This window comes from Mesoplodon mirus (genome assembly GCF_964341445.2).
Source record: "Mesoplodon mirus genome assembly, chromosome: 3".
NCBI lineage: Eukaryota > Metazoa > Chordata > Mammalia > Artiodactyla > Ziphiidae > Mesoplodon > Mesoplodon mirus.
The window spans coordinates 35,069,129-35,094,792 of NC_138978.1; the positions used below are offsets into that span (position 1 = coordinate 35,069,129).

The window sequence follows — 25,664 nt, forward strand, 5'->3', positions numbered from 1 at the left end:
GCCCTGGTCCGGGAAGATCCCACATGCCACGGAGCAACTAACCCCATGCGCTGCAACTACTGAGCCTGTGCTCTAGAGCCGCGTGCCACAGCTACTGAAGCCCGGATGCCTAGAGCCCGCGCTCCGCAACAAGAGAAGCCACCGCCCGTGCACTGCAACGAAGAGTAGCCCCCGCTCACTGAAACTAGAGAAAGCCGGCATGCAGCAACAAAGACCCAATGCAGCCAAAAATAAATAAATAAAATAAAATAAAATAAAAAAAGACAAAGAACATACTGCTTGTTTTCAGGTGAGGGTGGGAAGAGGAAATAAGCTCTTATCTCTGTTTGGATTTTCTCTTAATTAAATAACCTCCCTGATCATTTTGTAATCATATCAATGAATTGAGATACTCAACCTCTAGGCTTTTCATGAAATAAACCTGACAGTCAAGTGCTGCCACTAGCCAAAACTCAAGGGGAAAGAACAGTGATTTCTGAGGAGTGAAGCAGACTAAGTGTTCTGTTGGGTTCAGTGGGCTTTGTGGCAGTTGTCACTACTGTTTCCCTGGCATGGCATTTGTAACCCAGGATTGTGTAATCAGCAGGCACGGTAAGGTTGTTCTTTCTCCATTATCATCTTGGCGTTGTGATGTATTGAGCGCAAGGCACCCCTCCCTCTTATCCCTGCAGTTCTTCAGTGACGCCCGAGACCTGGAGTCATTCCTGAGGAACCTCCAAGAATCCATCAAACGGAAGTACTCCTGCGACCACAACACCAGCTTATCCCGCCTGGAGGACCTGCTGCAGGACTCCATGGTGGGTGTTGCGTCACTGGGATGATTGCTTCTGAGAAACAGTAAACCCCATCAGCTGCTGCTCTTTATATCCTTGAAAGCGCCAGGGCTGTGGGTCACCGTTACAAAGTTTGGCTCACATTCAATTAGAGTTTAATCTGTGTTGTTCTTTTCCTTTTTTCTTTTCTTAAAGAAGTTGCTAATGAGTCCTTTGGGTATGCTGTGCAAGTAAGGGACTAGCCATGTGCCCCTGAGCCACATAGTGCTCATCAAAGTTCCTTTGCATTGTTCCTATTTTAATTCAGTCGTTGGAGCCAAAGATGGGGGTGTAGAGCATGAAAAATAGGGTTGACGGGATTAGCTGACACCGAATTCTTTTTCACTCTTTCGTGCAAAGAGAATAAAACAAAACACCGGTGAATTAGACCTGAGCCAATTTTTTCCTCCTTGGGAATTTTCTTTTGGTAATGATGAAGTATTTGAAACATTAAAATCTTATGTAGGTGTAATGCAGTATTTGTTCAGTTTATTTATGTAGTGGTATTAACTTTTTAAAAATAGTTTTGCAAGTAGTATTTAATCCAGATCAGTTTTACATTTATTTTCTCCAATGAACTATTCCTTCAGGGGTGGTGGGTGGTAGTAGAATCACCAGCAGACTACTTCTAGTTATTGAGCATATATTACACAGAGTTTGCAAGACAGGGCTCCAGCTACAACTCTGATTAAGATGGAAATGTATATGTGGTAGGGAAATTACTTTTCCTGTGTGAGAAATGCGGGTAGTCTCACATTTCAGTAGAAAATTATAAATAAGAGAACCAGAATAACCCAAAACAGTGTCATTTTATTCGTGGGTGAGACTTGGGAATTAGTGAACATAAGTTGATTTTTTAAAAAACACTTTCAGGTATTGTAAAGCTATGAATGGGTTTAGATTCAGTGTTTCACCTGCGCAAATAACCTGTGAATTTAATTAATTTGGAATGAAGGGTAAAGACCTGACTTTTCCGATGTTGTCTCTAGAATGTCGCTCTTGGAGGTACATCAGGTATGAAGGAGGAATCTAATAATCCGTGGCTATTATCTCCTCCCTCCCACAGAGTACCTTCCTGTCATAGGGTAACTCCTCTGCAATTGTTGTCATATCTTCTCTTCTCGAGGGTCGCTGCTCTGTTCCCTCCTCTCCAGGTCAGGGGCATCGGGTTGGCGGCGTCATCGGGGCGTGAAGTCACCTGGGTCTGCTCCTCAGCTTGTCCTCAGCTTGTCCGTCAGGTTCGGGAGCACCTGTCGTGGCTTCTGGTTCTTTTCAGACCTTTTACCAGGCTGAGCACTTGGTCTCTGGAGCTTGAGACGTTTGGCTGTGGTTTAGACAGAAATTGACATCTTTATTGCAAGGAAACTGAAATGGGTAGACCAGCTCTCAAGAATGGAACAGTGTGGCTGTCTCCCTGACCTATTCCATTCCTCTTTCTTAACTAATAAGTTAAAGTTGTATTTCTTCCAATCATGCTCCCGGGGACAGGCACAGGTAGTTTATTTAAGCATTTCTTTTTATTTACTTGCATATTCTTAATTCTTTAATGGCATTTCTTAACATTATTAACTCTTTACTCTCATCACATCTACTTCCATCCTAAGAAAGCCCTCTTCTGGGGACTTTTTTATACCTCAAAATGGGCTTGAAACATCCTGGTTAAGAGATAAAGCTTATCTTTTACTCTTTAATGGAATTGGTAGTAGATTGCTACCAATTTCGTTGACAAGAAGTTCATTAGTTTTTAAGAAAATTGGGTTTGCAGAGACTTGAGTATTGCAATTTTGCATGAGACCTCTTTCAAATCAATCAAATTTATATAAATACAGCACAGCAAGACTCTAAAAGGTAAACCTTAAATCATTTGTCCCAATACCTTCACCAACAGCATTGGTTTATAGATTGTTGGTTGAAGAGCTAAGATCTTTCTCTAGAAAGTTTGATTCAATTTAAGAAAATAAAATATTTGTAATAGAGCTTGGGAGATAACATTATTAAAAAAAAAAAATTTTAAAGAGCATAACTAGCTTCTCCTAAGCAGAGAGGCAAGAACTGGCTTCTACCAGTGAGAAATTTGATAATAATAACCACAACCTAGTTATTAACATTGTTTTTAACTTCCATGTTCTCTGAACCTTATTTGGCATAATCCTTTGTTAGCTGTATAGCTGTATTTGGCAGCTAGAAATTCTTTTTTTTTAAATTTATTTATTATTTGTTTTTGCATGTGGCTTTATGGTTCATTGAAAAAGACACAGGGAGAAAGCTGCAAAATTTGAGTATAAAAGCACTTGGTAGCAGACAGAAGCATCCTCTCCTGTTTTCTTTATCCCTATGTTTCTAAGATCGCTCCACCAAGGATCCCTACTTAACCGAGAAGTGACATTCTCGGAGGGAGTGGAGCATTCAGTTTTCTTTGTTGACTGAGTCTCCCAAGGAGCAACATTAATGTCTTTTTCATTTTCTTCCCATTTTGTAGGATGAGAAGGAGCAGCTTATACAGTCCAAGAGTTCCGTTGCCAGTCTTGTTGGGAGATCAAAATCCATTGTTCAGCTAAAGCCACGCAGTCCCGACCATGTGCTAAAGAGCACCATTTCCATCAAGGCCATCTGTGACTACCGGCAGATAGAGGTGAGGAGGTGGAAAGGGTACTTCCCGCTCCAGAAGGAAGCAAGGGAGAAGGGAAGCCTTCAGTTAGGGTTATGATAACAGGGAAAGGTCAAATGATAAAGTTCTTCTATTAGAACTTAAACATGCTCAAATCTCTTCTATCATGAAAAAAATAAGCCTCAACTCTATGATCTTGACCTGCTCCCTGCCTCAGTAATTGGCATCATTATCCACCCAGTTGCTTAAGTGTAGATAGAAACGGTGCTTTGTAGCACCCCGGAGAGATCCATGACTCCTCCCCTCTTATTCCCCACAGCTAGTAGGACTATCAAGTCAGTAATAGTATCAATACCTTGTAAATAAGTATCCCTCAAGTGTACTTCTTTCTGTCCCTGCTGCTACTATAAGTTAGACCCTAAGTTTCTTTCACTTGGATCATTGCATCAGCCTCCCCATTCAATGCATTCTTTATCCTACCACCAGCATGGTCTTTTTAAAAATTAATTAATTAATTAATTTTGTTTTGGCCACACCGCACAGCATGTAGGATCTTAGTTCCCTGACCAGGGATCGAACCCATGCCCCCTGCAGTGGAAGCACAGAGTCTTAACCACTGGACCGCCAGGGAAGTCCAGCATGATTTTTTTTCTTTTTTTTTTTTTAACATCACTCCCCTGCCTAAGTCCTACAGCAATTTCCCATTTCTGTGTAGAAAGTCTAAATTCCTTAATGTGGCTTTAAGGTCCTGAATAATCTCTTTACCTCTCTAACCAAGACTGGGCCTCATGCCTTCCATGCATTCCCTGGTAAATCGCATTTGTCACACAGTGTTGTAACCAAATACTGCATCAGAATATGTGGAATATAGACCATGGTTGTTGGCTTACCATTTTTACCATTTTTATCTCTAATGGCATAGCATACTTCCAAACACATAATAGGCTCAATAATATTTGTTATACAAAGGAACAAATGAACTTTTCCTGTACTTTTCTTTGTCTCAGTATTTCTGTCTGTAAAATAGAGATGATATTGTTGGTTACTCGTCTCCTAAGAGAAAGAATTGGTGATTTCAAAGACTTAAACATTTCAGGGATTTGGGTGGGGTGACAGGAAGGGAGGAGGAAGAAGTATCAGAAATGCAAAGTTGTGAGTATTATGTCCCTTAAAGTTTTACCCTGTTGGTTGTAGGTTCAGAGAGATTGCTCTTGCAGGTCTTACAGTCTCCTTATAAATTTCATATACTGTGTTACTTGACATGTAACAGGCATTTAATAAACACTTGCTTCCTTGATTTATTTCATTTCACAACCTTCCCTAGGTTGTTTATTTATACACATTATCCTTTTGTCTAAATCAGAAACTCTCCCTAGATGATCTCCAAACGATTGGAGATCTCCAAAACGATTTTTCCTTAAAGATTTCATAGCCTTGGGATCAGCCACCAGGTAATAATAGGTTGTTGGTTTATCCATTAGCAATGATTTGTAAATTTGTCTCTTCAGATCACTATTTGCAGGAATGATGAGTGTGTGTTGGAAGATAATTCACAGAGGACCAAGTGGAAGGTGATCAGCCCCACAGGGAATGAGGCAATGGTGCCATCAGTCTGCTTCCTTATCCCCCCACCCAATAAGGATGCCATTGAGATGGCCAGCAGGTAACTCAGCTCAACTGCTGCTCTGTACTTCCACCTCTGTTGTTTGGCTGGGTGAACTGATGGAGGTTATGAATCTGCATTTGTGATTTTGAACAGAGAGACCAAGTTTTGAAGATTCTTTTGGGAAAGACCTCCTATTACAATATCAAGTCTTGCACTGCCAGCCACATAGTAGATTTTCAGTAAATGCTACGGTCAATTGAGATATATTCAGTGATAATTTTTTTTTAATCTTTATTGGAGTATAATTGCTTCACAATACCTTGTTAGTTTCTGTTGCACAACAAAGCGAATCAGCCATATGCATACACGTGTCCCCATATCCCCTCCCTCTTGAGCCTCCCTCCCATCCTCCCTATCCCACCCCTCTAGGTCATTGCAAAGCACAGAGCCCATCTCCCTGTGCTATGCTGCTGCTTCCCACCAGCCAACTATTTTACATTCGGTAGTGTATATATGTCGATGCTACTCTCACTTTGCCCCAGCTTCGCCTTTCCACCCTATGTTATCAAGTCCATTCTCTATGTCTACCTCTTTATTCCTGCCCTGCAACTAGGTTCATCAGTACCATTTTTTTCTTCTTTTTTTAAGATTCCATATATATGCATTAGCATACGGTATTTGTTTTTCTCTTTCTGACTTACTCCACTCTGTATGGCAGACTCTAGGTCCATCCACCTCACTACAAATAACTCAATTTCGTTTCTTTTTATGGCTGAGTAATATTCCATTGTGTATATATGCCACATGGAACCAACCTAAGTGTCCATCGACTGGTGAATGGGTAAAGAACAGCGATAATTCTTTTTTAAATAATTCTTGGTTATAAACAGTTTACTTTCAATAGTTGATTTTTGTACTGACAGCTAACTTTCTTCTTTATATTTTATTGAAATACGTATAAAGATTTTTAAAAGTTGAATTATACCACAAAACTTATAGTAAAAACTAGCAATCACCTCCCCCACCCCAGAGTTCTGCTTCCCAGAGTGAACTATTTTCAACTCTTCGAGCAGATTTTTCTGGTTTTTAACATCAAATGTCTAAATAATGTGATTTTTTTCCTGTTACTTCTTAATTTTTTTTCAACTTTGGAAATTATTGACTTCCTACTCTAGGAAATTATCAATTAGTTTTCTAACAATTAGTTTTCTACACACCTGTAATTCACTCCTCCTTTACCCATCTTCTAAATGTAGTTATGTCATGATTTTTGTTTAAAATCGGTATCTTGTTTGTTATTTTTACATTAAGTTGTTTACAGCTAAACCGCGTAGTACTCTAGGGCATATTGTAAGCCTTACCGAAGCATGTCTTAACCTCTCTAAACCATCCTCTGCCACTGTCCTTGCTTGCGCTCAGCTCCAGTTTCTCAACACCACAAGCATACTCTTGCCTCAGGGCCTTTGCATTTTCTCTGCTTTCTTCATATATTAACGTGATTCACTCCCTCACATCTTTAGTTCATTTAATCACCTTCATATACTACCACCCCACTCACTGCCTGTCACTCTCTATCTCCTCTCCCCATCAGAACACTTTATTTTTCTCCAGAACACTTAATACTGTCCAAAAGATTATAAATTTGTTTATTGCCTTTCCCCTCCCCTTAGAAGTTCTAAAAGAATAGAGGTTTTTGTCTGTTTTGTTTACCTCTGTATCCTCATCACCTAGAACCTGACATGTAGTAGGTTCTCAATAAATGGTTGTTAAAGAAAAGAATGAACGAGTTAGATGATTGAATATATGTATGAACAAATTATTTTGTATAACTTTATGTTTCCTTGGAGCTGATCATTGTTTTGTTTTTAAGTTTGCTTAGTTGTCTATTTGTATCTTATGAATTTATTCCCAAACTCTCCTATTTTACTGTAAAAGGCTTCTTAGTATGGCCAAACACCAGGTAATTTTCAATTTTATTTTCTCTTGGAAATGTCTCTTCTGAACCATTCTGTCTTGCTTTTCCAGTCTGAACCTGCTCTGTAGGCCTGCTTCATTACTGCCTCCCTGGCATTTCCCTTCATCTTCACCCTGAAGATTCCCTTTACATCTCTTCTGTGTTGGACCCTCTGCTTCCTAGATTCTAAGTCTTATTTATTGGTTTATTCCCTGGTTTGGGAGAGTACACTCTCCAGTAGCTTGCTGAAAAAAAGTGCAGGAGAAGTAAATTTTTTGAATCCTGTCATATCTGAAAATGTCTTTCTTCTCCCTTCATAATGAATTGGTCAGTTACAGAATTCTTCTGGAAATTCTTCTCACTCTGAACCTTGAAGGCACTGTCCCACTGTTTTCCAGCTTCCAGGGTTTGTTGTTGAGAAGTACAGTACGATTATCATTCTTTATCATTCTTTAAGTTTATGTAACTGTAAAATTCCCCCTTTGTAGTGAGCAATACTGTCATTCTGACAAATGCATAGAATTGTGTCCTCTACCACAGTCGTGATACAGAACAGTTTGATACTTCAACCTTTTGAAAGAAGTCTTTATCTCTCTGAAGATTTTAAACTACTCTCTGTCTTTAATCTTTGAAGGGGATGCTGTGTCTTCAGGTGAGCCTTTCTTGTGCTAACCCTGAACACAAACTGGAAACATATCTTTCAGATCTGGGGAAATTTTTCTTGGAATATTTCTTTAATTATTTCCTTCTCTATGTTTTTTTTCTGTTCTTGCTTTCAAGAACTCCCATTTGTCAGCAGTTGGACCTCCTGAACTGTTTCTCTCATTTTCTCTTATTTTCTTTCTGTTTTTTATTTCTTTGTATTTTTCTTTGAGATTTCCTGAACTTTTATTTCAACCTTACAGTCATTTTAGTGGGATTTTTGGAAAATGGAAAGATGAACTAATGGGTTTAATGTCTGACATCCTAGCTTCTAGTTTTCCATCCTATTCTATATATCTTACATTTCTTAGCTTGAAGAAATTCAAAGTAATTTTGTGTGTGTTGAGTGTGTCTGTGTATCTGAGTTTGTAAGTCATCTGTAAGTTGAGATTGAATTAGGCATGGGATGCTAAGAAAAAGATCTTCTCAAGCCCTTCACACTACAGTTTCATTTTGTATGCCAGGTGAACTTCTTAAATTGCTATTAACTTTTAAACATTTTAGCAGTTTTGTAAAAATATAGAACACAGCAAATCGCTTTTTAAGCATTGTTGTCATTTTTCAGCAATTTCAAATGGAGTTATTTTGTCTCTATTTTTCTCTATCATTGCTTTCCCTGGGTATTCCTCTCTCTAACTTCTCATAATTATATTACATTCAGGTAACATTTATGAGATTGCTAAATATGTGCTGACATAATGTATATAATAGTGTAGCAAATTGCTTGAGGATCTCAATTTATTTAGGTCTAAAGATTCCTGTGTTGTTAGTATTTGACTTATTGCCTTTCTCTGCTCAGCATATAAGCTCAGTTCTGCTAAGGCAATCACATTTTTTCCTTAGAAGGTCTCTAGTGTGGAGCTGAAGCCTTAGAAAAGCTATAGCCAGGTTCTGTGTTGTTTGTAGGGTGGAGCAGTCTTATCAGAAGGTGATGGCCCTTTGGCATCAGCTACATGTTAACACCAAAAGCCTTATCTCCTGGAACTATCTGAGGAAGGACCTTGACCTTGTAAAAACCTGGAACCTGGAAAAGGTAATTATGACAGCTTTACCGCAGGCTCATAACCTATTGGCAGGTTTTTTTCAGAAGGAACTTCTTACTGTGAGACTCCTCCTCACCCAATTGGTGTAAAATGGAGTCAGGGATACTGTTTTGGGGTTAGGGGCTTGAGGCTCTTAGGAACCAGAAACTTTTGCGTAAGTGTATGGAGTAGGGGAATTCTGGTGAATTAACCACCATTAAGGTTTACATCCAAGAGGGCACAAAGAGTGCTTCTGAGATACTAGTAATGTCCTGTTTCTTGATCTGAATGCTGATTTTATAGACAGGTTCAATTTGTGAAAAATCAGCATGTTTATAATTATGGTTTGTGCACTATTTTGTATTATATTCCCATTCCACTGAAATGTCCTCTGGCTTTTTCTCTGCAGCTCCGCTCTTCAGCACCTGGGGAATACCACCAGGTTATGAAGAACCTGCAGGCCCACTACGAAGACTTTCTGCAGGAGAGCCGTGACTCGGCGCTCTTCTCAGTGGCTGATCGTCTGCGCTTGGAAGAGGAGGTGGAAGCTTGTAAAACCCACTTCCAGCATCTGATGAAGTCCATGGAGAATGGTGTGTGCCTTGGGAAGAGGGAGAGGAAAGTGGAATGAGAGCCCTGAAGGGTGCTGCTGGACCCTTCATATAATCTAGAAAGTATCATCACCACCTTTTTACCACCTGAGTTGCTAAAAAACTTGAGATAGAGAAAAACTTGTAGAGATGAGTTCTCAAAATGAGATCATGGAAGAAGAGGCCATATTTCATTCATTATTGCTTATCAACCTATCACATTTTCCTGTGGAAATTACGTGTTTGGATCCTTAAAGAGTAGTTTATAATGCAGGGAGTTTGGGAACAGGCAGAAGGTTCCCCACATAAGGCCTTGCTTTCATTCATGGAATATCAGGTCTGCTGGAACCAGTGTTGTTCTCAGGTTTGCTGATCTCCATTGTCGTGCTTAATGGTCTTCTGTGCTTGTGCATTCACAGAGGACAAAGAGGAAACTATGGCCAAGATGTACATTTCAGAGCTGAAGAATATCCGGCTGCGCCTGGAGGACTGTGAACAGAGGCTAATCAAACGAATTCAATCCCCTGCCAGCTCCAGGACTGACAGAGATGCCCGGCAGGACAGTGCATTAAGGATCGCAGAACAAGAGGTAAACCCTAAGAGCAACGGCTGCTGGATGCAGAGTAAACAGTTTCAGAATGAATTGGAGGGCAACAGAGTGTGGATCCTAAGGAATAAGGCAACAGACTCATGGCAATCCTACTCCAGAATTCTTCCCTGAAGCCTATAAATGCCTTTCACCCATGGGAAAGCGTAGTTTCAGCTCCCAGGATATTGCTGAATGTTGATTAGTTTCCTACACAGTTGGGACGGCAGACACTGGCAAATTGTTCTAAGCGCTGTCTTTGGGCTGCATATTTTAAGACTACTTAGTAGAGATGCTGCTCTCTGCTCTCTCCCTTATATGTATTGATATGTATTATATTCTGTGACATGGTTACTGTCGGTCACATGACTCCAAAAATAGTAAGGAAAGACTCAGATTCTACTATGGCTCTGATACACACTTTCTCTGTGACTGAGCAAATTCTCTTCCTTAGTTTCCTTTCTTATAAAATGGAGATAGTAATATATGAGTCACACAAGTTGTTTTGAAAATTAAGTGATACAGTACATATCATGAGCTTCCTGGGAAAGTAGAATGCTGTAAAAATGTGGGGTTGTATTCTTGACATAAAAGCAGCAAATATTAATTGCTTTATTAAGTTCTCATGGGCATGCAAAGAAAGTAAGCCAAAGCTCCTTGCTTTTGGCTCCTAGTGTAAAGAAGAAGAAAAGGTTAAAGTTACAGTTAGAGACTTCAAGTATAAGAGATGTCCTAAGATAGTACCTAGTGTACTTCCAGATTGCCAAGCAAACATTGCTGTAGGAATGTGGAGTGTTACTGGAACATTTCTACTTGGGGTGTGATGAGGGAGCTCTATGAAGAATGTTAGATTTGATCTGGGAGATTAAAGGAAATGGAAAGGAATGCCTAATGAGGAGTGAGTTTTCTCAGCTTGAGAAATTTCTCAGTAATTCCTAAGCCTGAAGAAGAGGATGTGAGCCCAGTATAATTTTTTTTGGTCAAGAAGGATCTAATATGTCTGTGTGAGGCATGTCATATGCACCTGCAATTCTCATATTAAAATGTTTTTACTATTCTGTAGTCATGCAAAATAGGACAGTCAAAGAAATACAGGTTAATATTGAGCTCTTCTAAAGGACCTTTTCTTTTTAAAAAAATTATTTTGGAATAGATTCAGATATAGAGAAAAGTTTTTATTCTCATATAACCTTCACCTAGATTCCATAAGTGTTAACATTTTTCTACACTTGCTTTTATCATTTTTTTCTACATATGTATACATAATATTGATAATAATCTTTTTTTTTTTTGAGAGTAACTTCCAAACATGGTGCTCCTTTACCCCTGTATAGTTCAATGTGCATTTCCAAAAACAAGGATAGTCTCACATAACCATGGGACAGTGATTAAAATCAGGAAGTGAACATTGGTATAATACTGTTATCCAAGACCTTAATTGAAATTTCTTCAGTTGACCTAATAAATGCCTTTTTGAGTAGTACCCCCACTCCCATAATTCCCCCCCTAAAAAAGAATATTTTTGTGTAGGATTCAGTGCAGTATCCCACATTGCATTTAGTTGCTGAGTCTTTTTAGATTTCTTAACCTGAAACAATTTCTTGATTTTTCATCATCTATCATGACCTTAACATTTTTGCAGAGTGCAGCCCATTTATTTTATAGAATGTCCCCCTATTTGTGTTTATCTAAGACTTGCTCAAGATTAAATATAGGTTACACATTTTTGGCAGGAATACCGTAGAAGTGATAGTATGTCCTTGGTGCATCCTATCAGGAGGCATGTGATGTTGATTTGTCCCATTACTGGTGATAGCTTTTATCACTTGTTGCTATTTTCCTCATCGTGATTACTAAGTATCTTGTGAGGAGATACTTTGAGACTATGTAAATATCCTGTTTTACATCAAACTTTCACCAAAATGTTACAGTATCTATTGTTGATTCTTTTTTTTTTTGGATTTTTTTAATAGATCTTTATTGGAGTATAATTGCTTCACAATACTCTGTTAGTTTCTGTTGTACAACAAAGTGAATCGGCCATATGCATACATACATCCCCATATCCCCTCCCTCTTGAGCCTTCCTCCCTCCCTCCCTATCCCACCCCTCTAGGTCATCGCAAGCACCGAACTGATCTCCCTGTCCTATGCTGCTTCTTCCCAGTAGCTAACTATTTTACTTTTGGTAGTGTATAATGTCGATAGTACTCTCACTTTGCTGCAGCTTCCCTCTCCCCTGCCGTGTCCTCAAGTCTATTCTCTATGTCTCTGTCTTTATTCCTGCCCTGCTACTAGGTTGGTTTTTTTATTTTAGATTCCATATATATGTGTTAGCATATGGCATTTGTTTCTCTCTTTCTGACTTACTCCACTCTGTATGACAGACTCTAGGTCCATCCACTTCACTACAAATAACTCAATTTCGTTTCTTTTCATGGCTGAGTAATATTCCATTGTGTATATATGCCACATCTTTATCCATTCATTTGTCAGATGAACATTTAGGTGGTTTCCATGTCCTGGCTGTCGTAAATAGTGCTGGAATAAACATTGTGGTACAATGTCTCCTTTTTTATTTTTAATTAATTAAGTTATTTATTTATTTATTTTTGGCTGTGTTGGGTCCCCATTTCTTTGCGAGGGCTTTCTCTAGTTGCGGCAAGCAGGGGCCACTCTTCATCACGGTGCACGGGCCTCTCACTATTGCAGCCTCTCATGTTGCGCAGCACAGGCTCCGGACGCGCAGTCTCAGTAGTTGTGGCTCACAGGCCGAGCTGCTCCACGGCATGCGGGATCTTCCCAGACCAGGGCTCGAACCCGTGTCCCCTGCATTGGCAGGCAGACCCTCAACCACTGTGCCACCAGGGAAGCCCACAATGTCTCTTTTTGAATTACGGTTTCTCAGGGTATATGCCTGTGTGGGATTGCTGGGCCATATATTAGTTCTGTTTTTAGTTTTTAAAGGAACCTCCATACTGTTCTCCATAGTGGTTATATCAGTTTACATTTCCACCAACAGTGCAGGAGGCTTCCCTTTTCACCACACCCTTTCCAGCATTTATTGTTTCTAGATTTTTTGATAATGGCCATTCTGACTGGTGTGAGGTGATAACCTCATTGTAGTTTTGATTTGCATTTCTCTAATAATTAGTGATGTTGAGCATCTTTTCATGTGCCTCTTGGCCATCTGTATGTCTTCTTTAGTGAAATGTCTATTTAGGTCTTCCACCCATTTTTTAATTGAATTGTTTGTTTTTGTTTGTTTTGTGGTACGCGGGCCTCTCACTGTTGTGGCCTCTCCCATTGCAGAGCACAGGCTCAGGATGCGCAGGCTCAGCGGCCATGGCTCACGGGCCCAGCCGCTCCGCGGCATGTGGGATCTTCCCGGACTGGGGCAAGAACCCGTGTGCCCTGCAGCGGCAGGTGGACTCTCAACCACTGTGCCACCAGGGAAGCCCTAATTGTTTGTTTTTTTGATATTGAGCTCCATGAGCTGTTTGTATATTTTGGAGATTAATCCTTTGTCTCTTGTTTCATTTGCAAATATTTTCTCCCATTCTGAGGATTGTCTTTTTGTCCTGTTTATGGTTTCCTTTGCTCTGCAAAAGCTTTTATGTCTCATTAGGTCCCATTTGTTTGTTTTTGTTCTTATTTCCATTTCTTTAGTAAGTGGGTCAAAAAAGATGTTGCTCTGGTTTGTGTCAAAGAGTGTTTTTCCTATGTTTTCCTCTAAGAGTTTTATAATGTCTGGTCTTACATTTAAGTCTTTAATCCATTTGGAGTTTGTTTTTGTGTATGGTGTTAGGGAGTGTTCTAATTTCATTCTTTTACATGTAGCTGTCCACTTTTCCCAGCAGCACTTATTGAAGAGGCTGTCTTTTCTCCATTGTATGTTCTTGCCTCCTTTGTTGTAAATTAGGTGACCATATGTGTGTGGGTTATTTCTGGGCTTTCTATCCTGTACCATTGATCTATATGTTTTTGTGCCAGTACCATACTGTCTTGATTACTGTAGCTTTGTAGTATAGTTTGAAGTCGGGGAGCCTGGTTCCTCCAGCTCCATTTTTCTTTCTCAAGATTGCTTTGGCTATTCAGGGTCTTTTGTGTTTCCATATGAATTGTAAAATTTTTTGTTCTAATTCTGTGAAGAATGAATGCCATTGGTAGTTTGATAGGTATTGCATTGACTCTGTAGATTGCTTTGGGTGGTATAGTCATTTTCACAATATTGATTCTTCCAATTCAAGAACATGATATATTTCTCCATCTGTTTATGTCATCTTTGATTTCCTTCATCAGTGTTTTATAGTTTTCTGAGTACAGATCTTTTGCCTCCTTAGGTAGGTTTATTCCTAGGTATTTTATTCTTTTTGTTGTGAGGGTGAATGGAATTGTTTCCTTAATTTCTCTTTCTGATTTTTCATTTTTGGTGTGTAGGACTCCAAGAGATCTCTGCGCATTAACTTTGTATCCTGCAACCTTAACAAATTCATTGATTAGTTCTAGTCGTTTTCTGACCGAATTAATTATTAGTATGACTTTTGCCAAACGGTGATTTTCTAATTCCTGTCATTCCTTTTACATTTAAAATTTTCCATTCTGTCAATAGGGAAGAGCTTGCCTCTCCCGTTCCCTCCTTTCTTCCTTTGTTATGTCAGTATGAACTTACGGATTCTTATTTTAATTCAGTGGTTTGTATAATAATTTGCTACTGTCTTTATTTTGATGTTCAAAATTTCCCAAATTTAGCCACTGGGAGCCCCTTCAAGCTGGGTCCTATGTCATTTTTTTTTTTTTTTAAGATGTTGTGGGTAGGAGTTTTATTTATTTATTTATTTATTTTTGCTGTGTTGGGTCTTCGTTTCTGTGCGAGGGCTTTCTCTAGTTGTGGCAAGCGGGGGCCACTCTTCATCGTGGTGCGCGGGCCTCTGACTATCGCGGCCTCTCTTGTTGCGGAGCACAGGCTCCAGACGCGCAGGCTCAGTAGTTGTGGCTCACGGGCCTAGTTGCTCCGCGGCATGTGGGATCCTTCCAGATCAGGACCCGAACCCATGTTCCCTGCATTAGCAGGCAGATTCTCAACCACTGTGCCACCAGTGGAGCCCCTACATCATTTTAACACGCCCTCATCATTCTTTGAGTGCTTTATTATTTCTCAATAACACAGGATATTCTGGGTTCCTCTTGCGTTTACCAGCCCCAACCCTAGAATCAGCATCTCTCCTAGGAGTCTTTCTTCCTTTAGGTTCCTTTATTTAGAAACCAAGATCAGGTGCTGAGTGTGCTCATTTTTATTGGCGTGTCTACTTCTAGGCCTGCTCAGCAGATAGAGCATACAAGTGATCACAAATTCATATATATCCATCCATTTTGGTAGTGTATAATGGAACTTCCATTTGGAAGTTCCATTTGGAACTTCCATCCAGTTCCAAACCAATACCTCAGGGCTTATTCTGTTCTTTCCTTTTTCCATATATGTAACTCCCCCAAGACTAAAAAACCTCCTTCACGTTATCCACAGTAAATTTATTTATTGCTCAGTTCTAACATGTACAGATAATGGTTTCAGAACTGCTAACTCATAGTATTACAAAAAGCAAACCTACTAACTAGAGTTTAATATAATTCTTTTTGTGTTTATCCTGAAGGTATGTCTGTAGTCAATTCTGTGTTCAGAAGTTACTTGTCTGTATTCTTTCCCCAGCTCCCCCTGCATTGCTGTTTCCTAGTTGATTCCATCATTCTCCTATATATGGCATTTGGTTTATTTCCAATATTTTGCTATTATGAACAAGGACTTCTTTTTAACTTCTTTGTTCAATTCTGTCTCTGTGTTTGTTGTGTGCCTTGTTCCTGACAGCACACCCAGGAGGATTTGCAGCAACTGAGGTCAGACTTGGATGCTGTTTCCACGAAATGCAGCAGCTTTCTCCATCAGTCCCCATCTGGTTCGAGTGTCCCAACTCTGCGCTCAGAGCTCAACCTGCTGGTGGAGAAAATGGAGCATGTGTATGGTCTCTCCATTGTCTATTTGAACAAGTAAGTGAGCTGAGAATTTGGGTCCAGAGGGCAGTGTTTTCCATTCAGATGAAAAAAAAAGTGCCTGGAATGTTTCACGAACAGTTCAGGGAGAGTGCATCCATAAAAAGGGCTTGTACCCATAAAAAGAGACCTTGGCTTTAGTTTCAAATAACATGGAGTGGGTTCATTTGGTCTGCAATGAACAAATGCCAGGAGTATAGAAGGGGAGTTGATTTACAGTTTTAGGACTAATTTTGAACCTAATTTCTGATTGATTAGATACCTCTTTTGAAAAAGAAAAAGGGACACTAAAGAAAGAAAATTTTTCATCTAAACTAAATACTGGGCTTTGAGGGTCTTCCCTCTACCCACCCATCCCTACCCATGACCTTGAGAAGCAAGATCTTAGAGTCTTCATGGTATTGAGTGGATTTCTGGCCTCATGCCTTTTTTCCCATGAGACCACCATGTGCATGTGTGTGTATGTTTGTGTGTGTCCCAGTGCCACCCAGAACTTCATTTTTAATTGGCTTAAATTGGCATCACTACACCATGCTTTCTTGTTTTTATGAAACCCTGTCATTATTTAGTAATGGCGAAGTTGATCTTTTTTTAAAATAAGTTATTTATTTATTTATTTATTTATTTTGGGCTGCATTGGCTCTTCATTGCTGCGCACGGGCTTTCTCTAGTTGCGGCCAGCGGGGGCTACTCTTCGTTGTGGAGCACCGGCTTCCCACTGCGGTGGCTTCTCTTGTTGTGGAGCACAGGCTCTAGGTGTGGGCTTCAGTAGTTGTGGCGTGCAGGCTCAGTAGTTGTGGCTCGCGGGCTCTAGAGCGCAGGCTCAGTAGTTGTGACGCACGGGCTTAGTTGTTCTGCGGCATGTGGGATCTTCCCGGACCAGGGCTCGAACCCGTGTCCCCTGCATTGGCAGGCGGATTCTTAACCACTGGGCCACCAAGGAATCCTGCGAAGTTGATTTTGACAGTTACGTTTGGTGAATCTCTCTGTAGTGCTCCAGGTCTGTAGCTCAGCTCTTAAAATGTGTATATTAATGGAAGTGATTTTATCCTCACAGGCTAAAGACAATCAGTGTTATAGTGCGTAGCATCCAGGATGCTGAACTCTTAGTCAAAGGTTATGAAATCAAGCTGAGTCAAGAAGAAACAGTACCAGCAGATCTCTCAGCTCTGGAGTCCCATCGGTCTACGTTACAGGTTGGTTGTTCTCAGTTCTTAGGTTGACTTAACATATCCATAGCTTGGGGTTAGCAGAGAAATGCAGTTTTGGATGGCATGACACTAATTTAAGTTTGCATTTGAATTAGGCAGAATATCATGCTTAAAATCTTTTTTTTCTTTTGCGGTACGCGGGCCTCTCACTGTTGTGGCCTCTCCCGTTGCGGAGCACAGGCTCCGGACGTGCAGGCTCAGTGGCCATGGCTCACAGGCCCAGCCGTTCCGCAGCATGTGGGATCTTCCTGGACCAGGGCACGAACCCGCGTCCCCTGCATCGGCAGGCAGACTCTCAACCACTGTACCACCAGGGAAGCCCTTAATATCTGTTGATGTGGGTCCAAAGAAGAAAGGATTGAGAAATATTTCTAGCTAGAAAGGGGAGATAAAGGACTATGCTTCTCTATTTATTTCTTCCTATTTCTCCCCAGTAAAGTCATAGTTTAATTGGATATAATCAGTGGTTGTGCTATAGGTTTGTAAATCACTTAGCTGTTATCTCCTTGGATTCTTACAAGCAACTCTGTGAGGTGGATAGAGAAGGGATTTTTATCTCTATTTACATATAGAATACCAAGATTCAGATTGGCTAAGTGACTTATCATGGTTTCATAGTTTATAAGCGATAGAGCCAGGTTTCAGACACAAGTTCTTTGCACATTTTCTCTACTCTACTGGCTGGCCAGTTTGTATGAGGACTGTGGAGGCATTTCTGCCACAACCAGTATAGAGTCTAGGTTTCGAATCACAGATGTAATATGGGGCTGGCTATAGACAACGTTCTTGTTTTTTACCTTAGTCTGAGTCCTTTTTTAGCATGGAATATATTTAACCTGTTGCTGTGCTTGTGTTTTTATAGCACTGGCTCAGTGATGCGAAGGACAAGAATTCAGTGTTTTCAGTCCTGGGTGAGGAAATTGCGAAGGCCAAGGTGGTGGCAGAGCAGCTGAATCGTCTGACCCCAGAGCGAAACCTGGACTTGGAACGCTATCAGGAGAAGGGCTCCCAGCTGCAGGAGCGTTGGCACCGGGTCATTGCCCAGCTCGACACCCGGTAAGTAGCGGCCCCACCCTTTTCTTCTCTTAGGGTTCAGGAACCAGGTTTTAAACAAAAATAGAGTTATTTCTGTGTATGCTTGTTTAAAGGCAGGAATTCATAGGGAGGGGTAGAAATTAAGTGACAATATACCATCTGGACAACATAAGTGACAGGAGGTTGGGACCACCAACCCCAAAGCAGTCCTGAGGCTTGCTTTTGGGGTGCAGTGATGGTCCTATTAGCAGTGCTTCTCCTGTGTCCCTGGTCTTAACCCATTTAAGCCATGATGACAGTGGTGTCTTAGAATATAGACTGGAAAGGTGACTTAATGATCTTTTCTCAAGGGCAAAACCTGAGTTCTAGCTCTTGTTTTACTAGCTTTGAATCTTTTTTTTTGGCCGTGCTGCACGTCATGCGGGATCTTAGTTCCCCGACCAGGGATCGAACATGCGCCCCCTTACAGTGGAAGTGCAGAGTCTCAACCACTGCCATGCCGGGGAAGTCCCTAGCTTTGAATCTTAATATGAGTTATTATTCGTAGTGGAGCTTCGTAGAATTTCTTGCTTGCTTTTCATTTGCTGATTTAGTGGTTTTTATCTGTTATTTGAAGTCCTGCTTTTGATGACTGATTTGAGTAGCAAAGATAGGAAACTACCTATCGGAGGCTAGGCTAGTTAGGAAAATATATAGGAAGAGGGGTTATAGAGACTCAAATAAGCTTGGGTTGATTCTCTATAATTGAATTACTATCCCAAGGCTAGTTAGACTAACAAAAGTGGTATAGGAAGCTGTTACTGGAATTAACAGTCAATTACTACTATTTTTTACCCACTCCACCCCTACTTTTCTCCCCAAGAAACTACAGTGATTCATAAATCATAGCTGGAGTACTCTGACAGGTACTGTGTCATCAGGAGACAAAAGTGTACAGGCAGTACTACCTTATTGGCACCCTGGTAATCCTTGGCAACATAGGTGAAAAATTTGACAAGGATTATCATGGGATGCCAGGCCCCAAAGCCGATTCCAGGCCTAGCAGGGCACGACTGGCTTCTATTCACTTTTCACCCCATAGCGTAGTGGGTAAATGCATAGCTCCCCCTCAGTGCTGCATTTGTCTTTCCTCAAAATAAAGATGTATCCTCTGTGGTTAAGCCCAACTGGGCTTGGATGGAATTGCCTCATTTACTTAATTGTATTTATACCAAGATATCTGATAGCAGTTTCCCTTTGCTTCTGCAGCCAATCTGAGCTAGAAAGTATCCAGGAAGTTCTGGGAGATTACCGAGCCTGCCATGGAACTCTCATCAAATGGATTGAGGAAACCACTGCCCAGCAGGAAATGATGAAGCCAGGCCAGGCTGAGGACAGCAGGGTGCTATCTGAGCAGCTCAGCCAGCAGACGGTGGGTGTGGCTGTAGCCCAGTGGAAGTTGCACGGGGGAAGCTAGCTCATCATAAAGAAGATGATATGCTAGCAATTAGCTTCCCTCCAATGTTAAGACATTCTGAGCTCCTTCTGAAAAGGGTTCAAGCAGGATGGTCTCTAGGTACTGGTTTTGCATTTAGGCCAGGTAGCCTATAAGGCCCCTTCCAGTCCTGAGTTTCTGTGAGTATATATTGAAAGCACTAGATGGGCAGAGTAGAATTATCTTGCTTTATTTTGTTTCTTGATATTACATTTTGTTTTGCTAGGATTAGAATATAGGGGAATGAAAACCCAGGGAAAGCTATGAGTGGAAGAAAATTATTTCATTCAAAGCAGTTTTTATTTGTTGGTATTTTGGGTTTTTTTTTTTTTTTTTTTTTTTTTGGCTCCCTCACTCATTATGAGAACTTGAGCAAATTACTTAGTCTCTTAGTATTCTACTTTTCTTAACAATAAAACGGACATAGTACATTATTTGTTCAACTGCCCTCATGCGGTTTTTGTAGTTAGGATTAAATGAAATGATACATGTAAAATACTTAGAACAATGGTTTTCAAAGTGTGGACAACCAGAGTAGCAGCATCAGCATCACTTGGGAACATGTTAGACATGCGAGTTCTCAAACCCGAACCCAGATCTATCGAATCAGAAACTCTGGAGGTGGAACCCAGCAATCTATGCTTTATCCAGTGTTCTAGGTGATTCTGATGCAGCTAAGGTTTGAACATGGTAAATGCTCAGCTGTTTCAGTGATGATAATGACAATGATAAGGTGGTGATATTTTGGTTCCCAGGAGCTGTTTGCAGAAATCGAGAGAAATCAGAAAAAACTGGACCAGTGTCAAAAATTTTCCCAGCAATACTCCACTCTTGTAAAGGTAATGCTACCGTATCCCAGAAGGAGCGTAAATCGTCTCCAGCTTAGGAAGATCTGCATGTCACTGTAGGTTTTGGTTTTGGACAAGTAAGCAGAGCTCTTCTCCATCCTTAGGTTAATGCAGATGTGTGCTTCTCATGGCCACATATTTGGAGATGCTCGGAGAGGTACCAGACATCAGCTGAGATTTGAGGAGTCTCCATTTGGATGACCCACAGGCCTCTTAAACTTACCATGTGAAAAACAGAATGTTTGGGTTTTCTTCTCAAATATGCTTCTCACTATCTTGCACATCTCAGGAAATAGTGTCACCATTTTCCTAGTTGCTGAGGCAAAAAAAAAACCCCCAAGAGTCATCCTTAACTCTTCTCTGTACCTTAAACTTTATATTTAACAACAGTCTGGGAACAAGTTGGCTTCATCTTCCAGTATGCCCCGGATCTGACTACCTGTCACTGCCCCTCCCCCATTTTCCTGGCTCACATCTAAGTGAAGAATCTTCCATGGCCTACTCCAGTACTCTGCTCTGCTCTCTTGCTTCTGCTCCTGCCCCCACAAGCTATTTTCCCACACAGTAGCCAGACTCACTTTTTAAGAACATACCACACATCACAGAACCTCAGACACCATCGATTATAAGCCACATTCTTTTATGCACTACCAAAAAGGGAGAAACTCTACCAATTATGCACATGTCAAGTAATACATATTGCAAATTTTATTTTATTTATTTATTTATCTTTTTGTGGTAGGCGGGCCTCTCACTGCCGCGGCCTCTCCCGTTGCGGAGCACCGGCTCTGGATGCGCAGGCCCAGTGGCCATGGCTCACGGGCCCAGCCGCTCCGCGGCATGTGGGATCCCCCCGGACCGGGGCACGAACCCGCGTCCCCCACATCGGCAGGCGGACTCTCACCCACTGCGCCACCAGGGAAGCCCGCAAATTTTAGAGATACTAAAATGTGAGGGAAATGTGTACCTTAACCATAGCTGAAACATGACAGATTAGATCCTGTCACTCTTCTGCTCAGAACTGTCTCATGGCTTCATATCATACTTGTGCTAAAATTTTAAATCCTTTTGTGGTTTATGAGGCTATGCAAGATCTGGCTCCCCACTCCCTATTTCTCCGATGAGGTCTTTTAAAAAAAATGACCTGAGATTCTCATATATTTATTTGTTTAACGTCTGCTCTCCCACGAGAATGTAAGTTCAAGGGGAGCAAGATTTTTTCTGACTTGTCTCCCACTATGCGTGTAGCACTCAGAACAATGACAAGCACATAATCGGTGCTCAACAAATAGTTTTTTAAATGAATACATTTCTTCAGTTAATAACAGGAGACTTGGTGTCACAAAGAGTTGAGTTCACATCCTAGCTTCACCATTTTCTAGGCTTAAGACTTTGAGCAAACACTTAGCCCCTCTGAGTTTCTGTTGCTATATCTACAAAATGTGAACAGTAACTGCCTCACTTGTGATTGCAAAGTGTTTGCAAAGATTAAATGAGATAATTTATACACAGGACAATGCCTCAAACTTAAAATACATTCAGTAAATGGTAGCACGTGTTTTTATTATTAATAATATTTTATTGTTACTACTACTATTTTTTTTTAATAGACTGCTTATGGAACTCATTCAGTATTTTCCTCCTGTCTAGAATTTTCAAAGTTGACAACAGAAAGCAAGACATTCTAGGCAAAAGGAACTGCATAATCAAAGGCACGGAGGAATAAAATCCAATGATTATATGAGGAAAGAGCAAATTCTAGCAATTCTGGTGTAGCTAGAAGGTGTACTTTACATGAGAAACAGTGATTGTGGAAAATGAGAGGGGAGATTGGGGCCAACCTTTGAAAGGCCTTGTTCAGTTCCTTTGTCTTTACCATCTGTTCTTTTTTTTTTTTTTTTTTTAATAAGAAAGAGCTTAACGGGTTCTCAGAACTGACAGGTTATGTCCTGGGCAGCCTGAGCAAGAAGAGTGGCATCAGATAAAGCTGAATATGTAGACTGAGGGCTGGCTGGGGCTCACAGGCATTTGGATTTTATTCTAAGAACATAGAGGAGTCAGCCAAGAAGTAAAATAGTAAGAAGTTAAGATAAATAATCTGAATAACATTTTATTTTTTCATTTTTTTATTTTTTGGATTCCTTTTTTTTTTGAATTTTATTTTATTAGTTTTTTTAGACAGCAGGTTCTTATTAGTTATCCATTTTATACATATTAGTGTATATATGTCAATCCCAATCTACCATCTGTTCTTGCTCCTCAAAACATGGTCTGTGAACCAAGAGCATCGACATCACCTGGTAACTAGTCAGAAATGCAGAATCTTCAGCCTGCTGAATCAGGATCTGCATTTTAAGAGGATCCCCAGGTGAATGTTGATATTTGAGATCTTCTCTAGGTCACTGAGAATTTTCAAACAGAGGAATGAAGTGGTCACCTTTTTGACTTAGAAAAGTTATGCTAGTAGCAGGACAGAAAATAAATTGGAGGTGAGACTCTAAGCAGGAGAGTAAGAGGCTGTTGCACCGTCGTATGAGCTATGAAGAGGGCCTGGACCAAGGCAGCACTCTCAGGATTGCAGAGGAAGTGACAAGATAGCATGGTGACATGAGAAGAGCATTGGTTTAGGGGCAGAAGACAGATTCCAATCCTGACTGTTGCTCACCCACTGAGTTAATTAGGGAAGCTCACTTCCCGTCTCCTGACCTCAGTTGCCCCGTGTGTGAGATGAAAGGATGGGGTCAGCACACAACAAACTGCAAATTCAGGAGCAGCAAACTGTGACCCATAGGCCCAATCCAGCCTGCACACCTATTTTATATGGCCCATGAGAAATGCCTATAAAAAATCAGAAGAAGAATAATACCTCACGACATAAGAAAATTATATGAACTTCAGCTTTCAGTGTCTCTAAGTCATGTTTTATCATAATACAGCCATGCTCTTTCATTTACTTACTTTCTGTGGCTGCTTTCACTTGCAGTGGCAGAGGTGAGTAGCCATGACTGAGATAGTACAACTTTGAGGAAAAGTTTGCTATCCTCTATTCTAAAGGATCGTCAAAATGCCTTTCACCATTGACATGCTGTGATGCTACTGCATGCAAGTGTGAGCTATAAGCCCTGTGTAAATGTAGTTCAATGTCTTCTTCCCCCAGGACTATGAATTGCAACTGATGACGTACAAGGCCTTTGTGGAATCACAGCAGAAATCCCCGGGCAAGCGCCGTCGCATGCCTTCCTCTTCAGATGCCATCACGCAAGAGGTGAAAGGGTGGGGCAAGGACTTGTGCCGCTGTCCTCCCTCAAGGAAAGATTCGCTCATCGAGGCCTTACAGTTTGATTACTGTCAAGCGTGTGACTTCATGAAAACTTCCTCTTATTGTCAACTATTTAAATTGACTTTTCTGGCAGATAACTTACCTAAATTGTTTTGTTTTGTTTTTTTTTTTTTTGAACCATAGTTCATGGACTTAAGGACTCGCTACACAGCATTGGTGACATTAACAACTCAGCACGTGAAGTACATCAGTGATGCACTCCGGCGGCTGGAGGAGGAGGAGGTGAGGGCAACTGGGTCCTAAATCATCTTGAAAGTAGAATGAAAAATCTTGAACCTCATCTGTCAAGATTTAAAATGCATACACAGCCAGCCGATGTCCATTGTTCACAGTAGTCATGTTCTATGAAGGCACTGTACACACTGCACCAGCAAATTCTTTCTTTTTTTTTAACATCCTTATTGGAGTATAATTGCTTTACAATGTTGTGTTAGTTTCTGCTTTATAACAAAGTGAATCAGCTATACATATACATATATCCCCATATCCCCTCCCTCTTGCGTCTCCCTCCCACCCTCCCTATCCCACCCCTCTAGGTGGTCACAAAGCACCGAGCTGATCTCCCTTGTACCAGCAAATTCTGGATTCATGCATCCAGGGGAACACAGGGTTAGGTTCCTGCCAGCTTCTGGTCACATCACAACATTTTTGTCAACGGATAATGCACAACCTGGTTTTATGTGTGTTTTTGTTTAAAAACACATTTTAAAATATATCTTATTGATTCACTAACATTGAACTCATGGCCTAGAGCAATATAACTCACACCTGAACAAAGCTTAGTAAGCGCATTTTCTCCATAAGGCACAACACAGCCTTCTAGTGAATAATGAGGACTGACTGTCTTGTCTGACACTCCCACTTCCAAGTATCTTTATTACAGAAACATTATAAGCATGAAGAAAGGGATATGAACAAAGATCCTTAATAAAGCATAACTTGTTAAAGAGAAATGGTGGAAATATCCAAATTCCATATGATGGAATGCTATGAAGCTGTTAAAAATAATGTAATAGATTTAAGTGAACCAACAAGAAAAGATATTTATAATATATTTTTTGAGGAAAAAAGCAAGTTGAAATACTATGTATAATTATGATTTCAGTAATAACAAAACTGTGTGTACCACAAAGGGACAATATGGGCATACAAACAAGTTTAGAAATATATATACCAAATTCCTGGGGAAATGAGATTAAAGGAACATATATTATGAATTTCAGATTGTTGGAATTTGTTGTAATGAGTATGCAGTCTTTCTGTAATTATGAAGATCTTCTATGTCTTTGCAAAATAAGTTTCCACGTATTCAATAACATTTATAAAAGAAATGCTGTTGGAAACATTAACCCATACCAACTTTTGCCCATGTAAATTAGCAAAAGACTTCCTTTCTGTCAGTACCTACCTCATTTAATCTCTGTAGATGTCCATCTGTTCATCTGTAAATCTAAGAATTATGAACATAAGTAAGATGCTATATGTGAAGGGCTTTTTAATTTATTTATTTTATTTTATTTATTTTTGGCTGTGTTGGGTCTTTGTTGCTGTGCGTGGGCTTTCTCTAGTTTCAGCGAGTGGGGGCTGCTCTTCATTGCGGTATGCGGGCTTCTCATTGCGGTGGCCTCTCTTGTTGTGGAGCACGGGCTCTAGGCGCACGGGCTTCAGTAACTGTGGCTCGCGGGCTCAGCAGTTGTGGCTCGCGGGCTTAATTGCTCCACGGCATGTGGGATCTTCCCAGACCAGGGCTGGAACCCACGTCCCCTGCATTGGCATGTGGATTCTTAACCACTGTGCCACCAGGGAAGCCCGTGAAGGGCTCTTTAAAATCA

General features: G+C 40.6%; 1 protein-coding gene across 18 annotated transcripts in view; it reads left to right on the forward strand.

The window, feature by feature from the left end:
- The window catches only part of MACF1 (microtubule actin crosslinking factor 1), a gene marked incomplete at its 5' end in the record, with an annotated part of 343,589 nt that overhangs the window by 177,738 nt on the left and 140,187 nt on the right, over nucleotides 1-25,664 (forward strand). For all 18 annotated transcript variants that reach the window (XM_082612369.1, XM_082612354.1, XM_082612360.1 and 15 more), the window contains 13 exons: nucleotides 672-797; nucleotides 3,292-3,444; nucleotides 4,929-5,083; nucleotides 8,589-8,715; nucleotides 9,114-9,297; nucleotides 9,714-9,883; nucleotides 15,743-15,921; nucleotides 16,982-17,120; nucleotides 17,998-18,191; nucleotides 19,419-19,581; nucleotides 20,400-20,483; nucleotides 23,650-23,757; nucleotides 23,956-24,054. In XM_082612369.1, coding sequence (XP_082468495.1) covers nucleotides 672-797; nucleotides 3,292-3,444; nucleotides 4,929-5,083; nucleotides 8,589-8,715; nucleotides 9,114-9,297; nucleotides 9,714-9,883; nucleotides 15,743-15,921; nucleotides 16,982-17,120; nucleotides 17,998-18,191; nucleotides 19,419-19,581; nucleotides 20,400-20,483; nucleotides 23,650-23,757; nucleotides 23,956-24,054 — 1,881 coding nt within the window. The remainder of the gene's footprint in view (nucleotides 1-671; nucleotides 798-3,291; nucleotides 3,445-4,928; nucleotides 5,084-8,588; nucleotides 8,716-9,113; nucleotides 9,298-9,713; nucleotides 9,884-15,742; nucleotides 15,922-16,981; nucleotides 17,121-17,997; nucleotides 18,192-19,418; nucleotides 19,582-20,399; nucleotides 20,484-23,649; nucleotides 23,758-23,955; nucleotides 24,055-25,664) is intronic.